This window comes from Rhamphochromis longiceps, linkage group LG19 (assembly GCF_057381845.1).
Source record: "Rhamphochromis longiceps isolate RC_006_pf linkage group LG19, R_longiceps_female_GT1.1, whole genome shotgun sequence".
NCBI classification, from domain to species: domain Eukaryota; kingdom Metazoa; phylum Chordata; class Actinopteri; order Cichliformes; family Cichlidae; genus Rhamphochromis; species Rhamphochromis longiceps.
This window is the reverse complement of record NC_140575.1, coordinates 16,744,432-16,757,644: the sequence shown is the minus strand read 5'-3', so window position 1 is coordinate 16,757,644 and position 13,213 is coordinate 16,744,432. Positions and strand designations below refer to the sequence as shown.

Sequence of the window (13,213 nt, the reverse complement as noted above, 5' to 3'; positions counted from 1 at the left end):
GGGAACTTTTTCAGCATGTAATCTGAGCTTGTAATACGGTCCTGCGGGTGTTATCGCTATAAGTAATCGGTCTGAAAGAACAGACGGCAGAAACTGTCGGAAATCTGGAGAAAGGAGTCACCTTAGTAGTGAATATTAACAAATTACAGCATTCTAGTCTTTTTTTTTTTCTTCCAAACTTGAAAGGGCACAAAAGCATGCTCAGACTCTGCTCTCCTGTGTCCAGTAGTCCCAAACAAACATCTAAATTTAAAAATGAAAACTTTGCATATCAAGAGGATTCACTCTAAAGATTTGCTTTATTTTATTTAATTTACTGATTTTTTTAAATGAATATTTCTTTGAACTGAAAGAAGTTGTACAAAAGGTTTTAATGTGTGTGATATACGGTTTTTACCCATGTAAAAATGTGGTGATAAATATTCTTACATGGAATTTAGAGTTTGTACTACCATTTATCTTGCAGACAATGAGGTTGATGGTGACACAGTTGACTGCGGTCTTACTGAGACTATGGTTGCATACCTTTTCCAAGGATCCTTCAAAAAGCAGGTTAAATTCAACCAATTTGTGTCAAGGATGAAGGAATCTTCAGTGACACTGACTCTACAGACTGTCTCTCCAGAAGACTGGCAACCATCTACTTTGTCAACTTCAATAAGGTATTTTCTTATTTATAATGAAGTTAGTATGTCTGAAACATACATGTTGGCTGTTATGCACTTTTAGGATTTAGTTAATATGATCATTGTTTCTACCATATGTATTGTTACTGTAGTGTTTTATACTTCAATTCATGCAATAAAAACAAACGCTTAACTGTTTTCACAGCAATGAAAATACTTTGTGACTACCAGCGTCTTTTGAAATTCCAAGATTTCCCAAAAATCTCCAACTAAAACTGGACAACAAAGAACCGTGCCATAAAAATCCAAGGGACAGACACACAATAATCAGAGTTCTATATGAAGCTGTGGCACAGTATACTATGTAAGTTAATCAGGGTAATGTTAGCTTGTTGCTTTAGAAAAAGCTGAATCTGTCATATTGAAAATAAACGCTACATTACTAAGAAACAATAACTGATACTTGATAAAGTTTGTTTGTCAGCAGTTGCTCTAACACTTATGTTTCTTCTGATATTACAGGTAACCCACAAATTCTGAATATGTGCAAGCTGTGAAGACGCTGGTAATGAAGTATCCTTTCCTCAAGGATCGTGAGGGAAATGGTTATGTAAGTTAAATTTAAAATTTGCATAAGGTTCCTTCAAGATTACAAAGTAAAAGTGAAGCTTTTTTCAATCTTGTTTTGTTAGTAAGACAATCTGTAGCCTCTCAGTAGGTTTGTATGAAGTATGTTTACTGATTCTTTGTTGGGTGTATTTTGTGTAGATTGTTTTTACAGTAACTTATGTTTCTGTTCAACAAGCACACATGGCATATGTCTTTGAGACGTAAATTCAAATCAGAGCGGGCACCACTAGTCGACAGTGAGGCAGTGAGGCGTTGTAAGGAGAAGTTTGGTTCTACGAGGAGAGGGCAGCCTAATAAATGTCAATGAACAAGTCAGAGAAATGTTTGTCAGGTTGGTGTGAGGGACATCTTGAGCTATAAAATGTTCTTGCCTCTGTTATTACATCTAAAACTAAGGATTAGGGATGCAACTGTACCCCTTTTTTTTCAAACCGAAACAATACCAATACTTGGATTAGAGCACTTGCTAATACAAAGTACCAGTGCTAATACTTCTACCTCACAAAATATTATTAATTAGAAGGCGCTAAAAGAGGGTGAACTAGATTTTTAAAAAAAACAAAAAACATTTTAAATATGACTCCAAAACTAAAATTTCAAGTTAACAATTAAGATTTTATGTGAAATTATTTCAGACTTTCCATATTTTAAATATTGGTTCATGGTATCGGTTAACTTTAACCGATACGAGTTCTTTGTGATGCACAGATCGTGTCAGCTCTAATTGTATATTTAGTCTTATGTTGGGTTTCTAATCTGTTTTGACTTTCTCTTCTCACTCTTGCTTTCTTTCAAGGGACCATGCGTCCAAGGAGAGGATTTATTATCCATAGACGCCCACTTAAAGGTCTTACAGTGCCAATTAGAGCAGGGCGATATGGCCAAAAATATTTATCACGATATATATTTGAAAATTTGCGATAACGATATAACTGACGATATAATTGATGCGAGACAAAATACAACTCCACAACATTACTAGCGCAAAAAGACAACCTTCCATTTATTTTCACGTAAACAAGAAGCTGGTTTTTATGTACATTAAAGCTTTATAAAAATGTAACAGTGCAAATGCAAATTCCTTGCTGAAAGTTTAACCCAAAGGCATTTCCAGTAGAAATGGGCTGACATATCCTGAGCATAACCATGTATAATATCCACTGAAGTTAAAAAGAGGTGCTTTGCAACATTAAACTGCAGTGTGCAGTACGCATTTTTCGGACCATAAGGTACACGGGATTATAAGGCACATTAAGCGAAACAAAGCAGTCAGATAAATCAAACTTTATTAAACTCATTCTTCTTGCTTCCTCCACTTCTGTACCATTGATTCATTAATGTTGAATTCTCTGGCAGCTGAGCTATTCCCATGTTGTTGCAGTATATTAATGACTAACCTCGTATTGTGGATGGATTATCTCAGTTGTTCTCCTGACTGAAGTTTGGTCCGTTTACAGCATCCTGCCATGCGATTGCATTTGTCTCTAACCATGAGGAACCTTCACGTTAACTTTTATAAGTGGAAAAGTGTTAGTGTTCGTCCTCCAGCTTCACTGTTTATGTTATGCTAACATAGCTGTGTCGCTAGCGATCACGTAGCACATCATTATATACCAGCTAGCCCAACTTCAGTAACCCTACAAACGTCACTGCTGTTTAGTTTCCTGTCTTCATTTATGTTGGAAGTGATAGCAGAGCTGTACGTTTGAATTTTTTCAGAAATCTCTGTCAGAACGTGCTATATCATGCTTAGGTAACTAGCGAAACTAGCGAGCTAACTTCCGCTAGCTTCCTGCTAACTTCTAACTCCGTTAAATGTAATAACTTTTGTTTTCATGGATGCCTGGAAGTTAAACTTTATAGTTACACCTGGTAAAGCAGCAATGCTGATCGTTTTATTAAAGATCAAAGAATTTAGACAGTTTTCAACTCTCAGTGATGCTGCAGTGTTGTTTGACCTGAAGTCAAATATACGGAGTTTGGGACCCAGATTACTCCCAGATTTAAGAGCATCTTAGTCCGACAAACACGACAATAACAACGGCCGCTTGCATGTTCTGCAAAAAAATGTGCTTTGTTGTGTATCTGACGGACAAACACCAAACCAGTTCCACATCACGGAAGTTGCACCATTTTTACAAACCAACAATCGGCCATGTGCGTATGAAAACAAAGGCACTGCGCATGCGCGTTTTACTCCCATTCTATCGCGATATTTCATTTTCCTATCGTTGCCTAACATTATACCGGTATTACCGTGAACAGTATAATATGGCCCAGCCCTAGTGCCAATATCAGAAGATGCAACCAGATACGATGGTGGTTCATAACCGTGTGCAGCAAACGTTTGCTTGGCGGCAGAAAGAAATTGCAAATGGTATGCCTGTGGAGGATGTGTTGAAGAAGTACCCCTTCTTAGGGATGCCTACTGGTGTAAGTCAGAAAGCTGGATTGAACTTGGAAATAGCTGTCACATTTAACATGTTTATAGTAGTAAATTTTATTTGCCCTTGACCTTGTTTTCTTCATCTGTCCCTCTTTCCTTTTTTCGTATGTTCATGTAACTTCTTACAGTATTGTTGTTAAATTCTATAAAAAAAATAATTATGCAGCACCATACATAATTAATATCAACTTTAGATTATTTCATTTTCATACACTGTTATTTTGTACTGAAAATGAATTTTTTACTTGTAGCTGTGCAACGAACTCGGGTGGATCCAACCAACAACGGGTAATGTAAGCCAGCGATTTCGTGAAGGGCTCTCATGTGTTGCAGCAAAGGTGATTGACCTTACACAAGGGAAAACCCCACTCTACCAGCTCTACCTTGATGCAAGAGAGGAGGCTCTCACTGATGACCTACCGGGTATTTGCTTTTTTTTTTTTTTTTTTTTTTTTTTTAACTTCAAGGCTTCCATTTTATATAATTTTTATAGGTAACTGGAAATGCCAGATAAAATGCATGGGTGATCTTGTGTTTTGTTGTTCTTTTGGCAGATCTTGACACAAGGGCTGCACTTTTATTCCTGCCATACGTCTTCAAGGAGAAACTGGATCTCTTTGTCATACTTGGAGAGGTGTGTGTATTAAAATATTTAGTCTATATAAAAGGAAAACAAATGTATCTTTTGTTAAGAGACTAATATATTGCTTTCCTCTACCTTCTCTTTTGACTTCAAAGGTTCATCCTAAAACCCCCTATCCAACTGTTCAGCTACTTCATGAAGACTGGAAACCAGTGTTCTCCAGAAGCGCTCCAAATATTGTGAAGTTGGATGGCAGTGAAGTGTGCAGAAGCTCGTGTATTTTTGAAGGAATCATCTCTTCTTTCTGCTTGTATTTTGTCTTCAACCTTGCTTATCCAAAACATCTGAAGAACACCCTGATTTTTCTCCAAAAGTACATTGTGAAAATAGATGAGGGTGAGGATCGGCCTCTGCCAATCACAGTCACCAGACAAATAAATCTTCTGTATTGACCACCATGCCTCAGCCATATCAGTGCTCCAAATGTGGCAGAAGAACCTTTAGTTTGACAAAGCTTATTCAGCACATAGGACTTATTCATTCCCATGATGCCAATTTTGATATAACCTGTGGACTCAGTGACTGCTGTTCTTCCTTCAAAAAATATGAATCTTTCAGACGACATGTGTATAGGAAACACAGAGAACAGGTGTTGTGTTAATATTGACACAATGTGGGTCTTTTGTGGAAAAATTCTCATTCCTCTGTTATATGACAACCATTTTCATTCATACAGTGTTAGAGTTGATAGTGAATGGACGTTGCTAAAACCTGGACAGGAAATTGATGTTGCAGCTTATGACACATACTCTGTTGATAACAGTTTGTATGTAACAGTTAAGCAATGTATTTAAGAAGGTAATAAATATGACAAGTATTTTTGACTTTGTATCTTCAATTTTTCAAATCTTGAGAGGAAAAATATAGGAAATCTGTGTGTAGATACTGAACCTTTAGAAAGACATTTTTGTACTCCTTTTAAGGGTTCTTTTTTGTACTTTATACTAAGGGTACAATTTTGCCCTTTAAAGTACAGGTTTGACGTGTAAAAGGTACAAATTACAAGGGTACAAATCAGTACCCACAGTTTAGGGTACAGAACGGTACCTTAGAGGGTACCACCCCAGTGACAAGCCATTGTACCCCTATAGGTACATTTCTGTACTTTAATTTCTGAGTGTGTAGTGTTGTTGTGACGTTGTGATCTCTGGTTACTTACTATGAATGACTTTTGATTTTATTGAAGTTTTGGATTCTCCTGTTTGTTGATTTGTTGTTTGTTGATGATACTGCCTAAGGGAAGCATGTATAATTATGTTCACATAAACATGCTTCCCTTAGGCAGTATCATTAGAAGACAGTATACATTTGCACTGCTATGCAGATGACACCCGACTTTATCTGTCCATGAAGCCAAGTAACACACCCCAAATTGTTAAACTGCAGGAATGTCTTAAAGACACTAAGACCTGGGTGACCACTAATTTTCTGCTTATAAATTCAGTTAAAACTGAGGTTATTGTACTTGGCCCTGAAAATCTTAGTAATATGCCCTCTAACAAGATACTTGCCCTGGTTTGCATTGCCTTGACCTCCAAACTGCAGGCTTGCTTGTTGTTCCTAAAGTATTTAAAAGTAGAATTGGAGGCAGAGCCTTAAGCTTTCACGCCCCTCTTTTGTGGAACCAGCTTCCAGTTTGGATTCAGGAGACAGACACAATCTCCAAAGGCTTAAAACTTTAATTTTTGGTGGCTGGATCAGGTGACCTTGACTCCTCCCTTAGTTATGCTGCAATAGGTGTAGGCTGCTGGGGGAGTCCCATGATGCAGTGAGTGCTTCTTCTTTAGTCACCTTTCTCACTCACTATGTGTTAACAGACCTCTCTGCATTGAATCATACTTGTTATTAATCTCTGGCTCTCTTCCACTGCATGTCTTTTATCCTGTCTTCCTCCCCTCACCCAAACCGGTCAGATGGCCGCCCCTCTGCCTAGTCCTGCTGGAGGTTTCTTCCTGTTAGACGGGGGTTTTTCCTTACCACTGTCACCAATGCGCTTGCTCATAGGGAGTCATGTGATTGTTGGGGTTTTCGCTGTTGTATTATTGTATGGTCAACATTGCAATATAAAGTGCCTTGAGGCAACTCCTGTTGTGATTTGTCTCTGTATAAATAAAATTGAATTGAGTTGGGTTCCTGCTTTGTTTTTATGGTTATTCTGTTGATGTGTTTTAGTTTTTGTGTTGTTTGGGGATATTAAACTCCAGTATTTGAAGTTGTCAACTTGACCTAATTACAGTTCCAACATGCTTCATATCTAATTATTTCATTTCCTGTTATACTTTGACCGTTTTCCCCTGTGTCTCTCTGTCTGATTATCCTCACCTGTGTCTTGTTCACCTCCTCTTTCTAACCTATAATTGGCTTGGATTAGTGATTTTTTTTTTTGTTAAACAAATATTCTGCTTTCTGTGTTTGTATTTGGCTCCTAACTTCTACATTCAACCTGATGTTTTCTGATGTTGTGTTTTGGGTCCTTGTCTTGGTTTTCTAATTCTGGGTTATGAGGTAGATTTTATTACACAGACTGAAACACCCTCTGTTTCCTTAGTGTGTCTGTGTCTGTTTATTCGTCCAGTCTCATTTTTCCTTTGGTTATTTCTTGTTTTACTTGTTTTACTGTGTGTAGTTGTGTTGTGTCCGCCTTTTGCCTCCTTTGTGATTGTTTCCCTCTGTGTCATGTTTCACTATTATTCTGTGCATTTTTAATCATTGTTCTTTGTAGATAACCTAGTGTATATAAGTGTATACCTACTTTTTTCCAGGACCCTCTAAACATTAAACATTCTTTGAAAAGAAATTAGTTCCATTTCTAGCTTTTCTCAACTTTTGTATATTCAGCTCCATTAAATTTATCTTTACTGGGCATTTCTTTTTTCTGTTTAACTAATTTATGTCTTTTTGATGTGGTTTTCCCCACTTTTATTTTCACTTCTGTTTCTTTGTTCTATTCTGGAGTCATCAAAGAGAAATGGTAAAAATAAAATACTTTTTATTATTGATTTACATATTTAAATTTAAATATGAATACCATCAGTCACATTACTAATGTTACATCTGTTATACAATGTGTAAAATGTTTTCAAGAACCTCAATAAGTGTTCAAGAAATGTAGTGAACACGGGAGCAAAAGTTTCCAGAAACCATCAAGCATCAAATCTACTGCATGAAAACTCTTATTTCTTTAAGTCTAATAAAGATATTTGTAAGTAGAGCTCATCCTGTGTGCGAGTCATGTGTCATACATGATATGAAGCACATTTAATGCTGGCATTATTACCAAAAAGCACATTTCTTCACATAATTGGGATACATGAAACATCAAAATTATATCACATTCTGGGTCACAATTAAACTTACAACTCACAACAAAAGTAATGTTTGTGTTATGTATGATCTAAAGCTGCCTGTTCAGCTGTTTGGTTCTAATTTCTCTTTACTGAAACAAGGAGAACATCAGTTCAGCAGGATGTTGGAAAATCTTATGGGTCATTTGGAAGGGTTGTGGTGTTACTAAATGACTAAATGTGCTATTAAAATGTAACAGCACATTTAACAGCATTTCAGTACATTATTTCTTTACTTGATACTGTATAAATGTAACTGAGCATCAGTCTTTAGTAAAATAGTCTTCATTTTAACCCTCAAATAACTCGTCTATTACTATTTTCACTGCAAAGAGGAGTTGCACAAATAAAATGACACTTTATTTAGACAATCCTATAATTTTTCTCACAAAACAAATTTTCTTTGTTTCAATAACACTAGAAAAATATGTATGTAAGTATATGTAATATACTTTTAAGCAGATTATGTATCATTTAACACCGAACTATGAAATGGTGACTCAATAATACTTTGATCACCGACAAATTACAGTGAAGTTATCACAGTCAGGAGGTTTGTTTTTCATCTTTTGTTACTCCCAGGCTCAAACTCAATCTGCGTGTTAATGTGTTATATGATTCTTTTAGCAGAAACACTCAAAATTCCCAGATTACTAAAATATCTAAAAATAATAATGGTCAAAATTGGACTCGTAAATATGACATTATTACCAACAAGTCACAAACCACAATAAAATCAAAGCCTATAACGATAAAATAAGAAGAAGGTGGAAAAAATCCTGGCAAGAAATAGTTCTATGGTCAAAAATATCACAAAGGCACATATAAATATAAGGCTGGGGTCATAAATGACTCCACACAGGTCACCTGAAGGCTAAAGAAACATAAAATTACAGAAAAGGATTCTTGACGGTGACAAAACTACAACAAAGTCGATGTTGGGATCCTTTAAAGGAATGTTGGCACAAGTGCAGATGCTGAGGGGGCTTCTAAAGAACACTGAGGATCAGATGATGACTCTGTGGCAGCACTCACAGTTCTGATGAATCTCGCTGAAGTTGGACGGTCGCTGGGCCAGATCCATGAGGTCAGCCTCTGGGTAAGCAGCTGCTGGTTGGAGCAAATGTGCCACTCCAGTTCTGTAACATCAGTGCTTTTAACTCGAGGGATACGACACCAGTATCGTCGATCAACACATGGCGACACAGGTCGGTAATCATGCCCGAAGACCTTCTCAACGCGATAGTGGACGTATGCAGTGCGATACTCCGTGAAGACTCTGAGAGGCCAGGAGAACGTGAGGAAGGAGGCAAACCAGAAGACGTAGTGGGACAGATACCAAGGGTGGTGCTTTGGGTCGCAGAGCACCAAGACATACTCCTTCAGGTCATTGTTCTTTAGATTCATGCCCTCTCTGGCTTCCATGTAGTCATCCAGGCCCTCGTTGTCGGTGAAAAACCTCGCCCTTTGTGTGAGATAAGAATTCTCGGACTCCACGTTGGCAAAACTGAAGCACTTAGTCAAGCGCATCTTTGTAAGCACAGACTTCTCCAAGCCCAGCAGCTGTTTGGAAACATCTTTGACACCACAGTGGCTGTAGTCAAATTCTGCTTCTGCCACGTGGGAGTCGAGGCGCTCATGGTAAACCTGGGTGCAAGTATAACGGCGGTAGCGCGTGACTTGTCGAGTTCGGCGCACATAGTGATAGCTGAAGGCCTTCCACCAGATGCAGGGCTTAGCCTGCTGCATCTTCTTGATGTGCTCATAGATGCCCTCCACGTCCATTTTGTGCAGCAACTCATTCTTCACGTGACAGTGCCAGCACTCCAACAGGTAGACTAAATAGAGGATGCCCAGTAGGGCCAAGGGAATGTAGATGTAGCCATCAGAACAGGGGCTGTCATGGTACATCTTGGATTTTCCTTTTAAGGCACTGTCGAAGGTGAAACGAGTCACTTTGGTGATGTGACACCAAACCATGGCTCCCATGCAGCCATACATGAGAACGGACAGGAGTAGGCATTTCCAGAAACTCTCCCGACATAAGGACTTGCTTAGAGATTGCTTCAGCGGTCTTTGCTGTTGAGTGAAAGCACACATAAGAAGAAACATTTTAAAAACTGATCAGGACATATTTATAATCCTATAACCACCTAAACTCTTAGTATCCACAATCTCATGGTGTATTGTACAAGTCCTCAGGTCCCGTGGACAAAATTCAGCATTTTGCAAATACTAATCCAGCCTGCATTATGCAACTTTGGAAGGAGAGGTTTGCTTTTTTAGAGAACAGTTTGTATTTTCATTCAGACTGCACAACATTGCAGAGTTTAGGACTGAAATGCAGGATTATGAGTCTGGCAGGTGTAAAACCTACTTTTACTCCAGGCATGGTAGGCAAACTTCAAAAGTCCAAAGTTCAAACAAACTTAACAACAGTCTGGCCAGAGTAATGCAATGGTATCTTACAGGGTAAAAACACTAATCAGGGCTAATCAGGGGGAGTGAGCACAGCTGGGCAGAAACTGGGCACATGTTAACAGAATCTAGATAACGAGGTAAGAAAAATAAAGGCGATTTTATTTATATAGCACAGAAAATACAGGGGAAAAAAACAGAAATCCTTGTAGGTTTACAATTCATTAAGGCAGTGAAAACAATGAGATATAATTTTTTTTTAAAGCCAATCAAAATTAAGCAAAAAAACAAACTTGAGCGTGGTCCTGTGTGAATAGTAAAGGTAAAGAAAAACTAAAAAGCAAGGCACAAAAGCCAAGAAGAATAGACTTGGCAAAAATATACAAGAGGATGAAGAGGAAGTCTGGAACAAGCAAAGACTCAAACATGACTCTAAACACGAACTAGAAAAGAATGAAATTGGCCACAGAGGTGTTACAGTAAAACACAATAATCCTACAATGTAAGAAAAAAAAAACAGAGATTAATAATGAAGAATTCAAAGTTAAAAAAAACTCTAAACTTCATGTTTCAAATGAGGAACATGACAAGTATTTCTATATGTACTTGCTGTAAAGACAAGTTTCATGGTATGGAGGACAAAAATGGCTCAATTTGAGTAATAAAACTATGATTTAAAGTTAACATACATAAAAGCAGACATTAATTTGGTTGAAGAGAACAGACATTAATATGCTGTCATTTGTTTTGTAATTCTTTTTGTAAAAAACAAAATAGGAAATTAAAAGTATTTATGTTTACCCTTTTTGATCTACATTTTCTCTCATTTCATTTATTTCTATATCTCAAAAATAATTCATAAAAACGAGAAGCTGTGAGAAAACATTACTTAAAACATGTTTTAAATAAAATGAACAAATTAATAAATAAAATTGAAACTTAAGTGGAAAACTAAATAAACAGGAGGATAAGCAGAGTGAATCGCCACTGCCTCACGCACTCCCGTGTCCAAGTTTACACCGATGACACCTGTCAGATCATCCACCTGCAGCGTGTCACAGCCTGCACAGCACGCGCGCGGACACAATAAAAATCAACAACACAGAGAGAGTAAGAAAAAAGAAAAAGAAAAAAAAAAGGATTGCCAGAAAATTCTACCTCCTCTCTGGTGTCCTCCTCGAAAACGGTGGTGGTGCTGCTTTCACTCGCTGTCGCAGCCGATGGTGGAGAAGACATGGTGCTGGGCAGCTACTGGTAGTGATGACAGGGCGTGAAGGAGGAGGAAGAGCGAGAGATTTCACCACCTTTGCTCCACAGCGACCCTCAAATGAGACTCGTCACATCTGCTGTCGTTTAGAGGCATTTACAGCCGGTGATCGGCCAAAAAAGAGCATCTGTACCTTCCAGCTGCTGGGAAACGGGTTAAGACAAGAAAAACAATACGCGAGGGTGTTTCTATGGGAAATCCCGCATCCTGCTTTCTACGGTTCAGCTGTCAGTGCCGCAGTAACATGATGGGAGATATTAGCTGGTCGTCGTTACTGAAGGAGCGTGCCCTGCCCCTCGGGGCCCGCTGGGTGCGCAGGAGGCGGCCGGAGAGCTGGCGGGGTCGCTGTCCATGGTGCTGACTGAGGTAGACTGAGGTACCGGGAGATGCTGTTGCATAAATCACTTAAAGGGAAAGTCCGACCATAAGCGAGTCTTAAAATGTGCAGCTCCGCTGATTTTCAATGCAGGGAAGGAAAAACAGAGATTTTCGCTTTAACTGAGTAATCCGGTGACACTTAAAGGTTCCTTGTCGATATGCCGGCTCATCCGCTTGGTCAAGGTGTCATGGTCCCAGGGTTTTGTTCCATATTCATGACTTTTGACTTCAGTGCTGTTGTGGAGGATTTTTTTATTTTTTTTATTTTTTTTAAGTTTTTGCATTCATGGATTCGGGGTTTTTAGTCACGGTCTTGGGCTTTTGTGTTCTTTGAGAGTTTTTCATTCTTAATACATTTGAATTCTTATTTTTAAAACTCTTTTTTTTTTAAATTTATTATCATTCTGCTAGTGAGTTTAAGACATCATCAAGTCTTTGTTTCCTGTTTTTAACTTTATGATTTTCCAGTTTTGTTATATTGAGTTTTTTGGTTTTGATCCTGTGAATTTCAGATTTCTGTGTTTTTGTTTTCCACCATTATTGTCATGGTCGGACGGTCCTTCCCGGGGTGACCTGCCTGTGTGTGTATTTGTGTGTTTCTCTCCTCCTCCTCCACCCAGTGGCTGACACACCTGCACCTAATTTGCCACCCAGCTGTCACTGATCATCCTTCGTTGTGGGCTGAGGTATTTAACTGTGTGTCCAGATGGCAGTCGACGCTGGATTGTACTTGAAGCGCGGTAGTAAAGAGTGTTTTGTGACTTGCAGCTTAGCTTTAGCCGGCTAGCCTCCTCACCTGTTGTTTTTGCTCGTTTGTAGGAGGAAGAGATGCAGAGCTGGAGGTTGGAGAGAAGGAGCCCGTGGGATTAAGCTATTGGAGGAGAACACACACTCGGATAATCACTTTGGAAACTCACCTGCGCACCACTGCGAGTTTGGAGAAGATCACTGTTGGACTTTGCACTTCACTTTGTGTTTTGAAACTGTTTTTGGGCACTGTAAATAAACGCACTGTGTACTTTGCATCCAGACCTCCACGACTGAGTCCGTATTTTCCCATTACCCGTGACAATTATAACAAATCTTGTTTTGTCTTCTCCCTGTGTAGGTCTGTATGATGTTTTCCTACCATGTTCCTTCCTGAAATAGTTCAATAATATTTAGAATGTTTGTTTCATGTCTCCTTGTTTGGTCATTTCCTTTTTTCTAATTGATAGTTTCCTCTTCTCTCTTCTTTTGGGTTTTATTTCCTCCTCTTCTGTTTCTATTCCCTAATCAGCCCTCTGGATATTTATAGTCATGTTTTCATCTTTATTAAAGAGTCTGTTACATCAGCAAAAGTCTAAAACCCACGAAAACACAAAGCCGCAAAGAAGTTTTGGGTTTCTTCAGTTTGTGGATTTTTGTTAATTATTTTATTTAATATTTATTTTTTGGTTGAAACTTTCAGCTTATTTCATT

General features: G+C 38.3%; 2 protein-coding genes across 3 annotated transcripts; one reads left to right on the top strand and one right to left on the bottom strand.

Moving 5' to 3' along the window:
• The first annotated feature begins 861 nt into the window (after positions 1–861).
• LOC146646490 (sterile alpha motif domain-containing protein 3-like) lies at positions 862–5,138 on the top strand. Of its 2 annotated transcripts, XM_085392390.1 has the most exons (5): positions 862–990; positions 1,149–1,236; positions 3,954–4,125; positions 4,257–4,336; positions 4,441–5,138. In XM_085392390.1, the coding sequence occupies exons 2-5, from the start codon at positions 1,195–1,197 to the stop codon at positions 4,735–4,737; spliced, it is 591 nt and encodes a 196-aa protein (XP_085248516.1). In that variant the 5' UTR covers positions 862–990; positions 1,149–1,194; the 3' UTR covers positions 4,738–5,138. The 2 variants fall into 2 exon arrangements, with proteins under 2 accessions (XP_085248516.1, XP_085248517.1); XM_085392391.1 differs by lacking the exons at positions 862–990; positions 1,149–1,236 and adding an exon at positions 1,647–3,689.
• A 3,375-nt stretch (positions 5,139–8,513) lies between these two features.
• On the bottom strand, positions 8,514–12,026 carry LOC146646489 (transmembrane protein 151B-like). Its single transcript, XM_085391816.1, has 2 exons — positions 11,266–12,026; positions 8,514–9,768 (listed from the first exon to the last, which is right to left on the bottom strand). The coding sequence occupies exons 1-2, from the start codon at positions 11,341–11,343 to the stop codon at positions 8,638–8,640; spliced, it is 1,209 nt and encodes a 402-aa protein (XP_085247942.1). The 5' UTR covers positions 11,344–12,026; the 3' UTR covers positions 8,514–8,637.
• Positions 12,027–13,213: the final 1,187 nt, after the last annotated feature.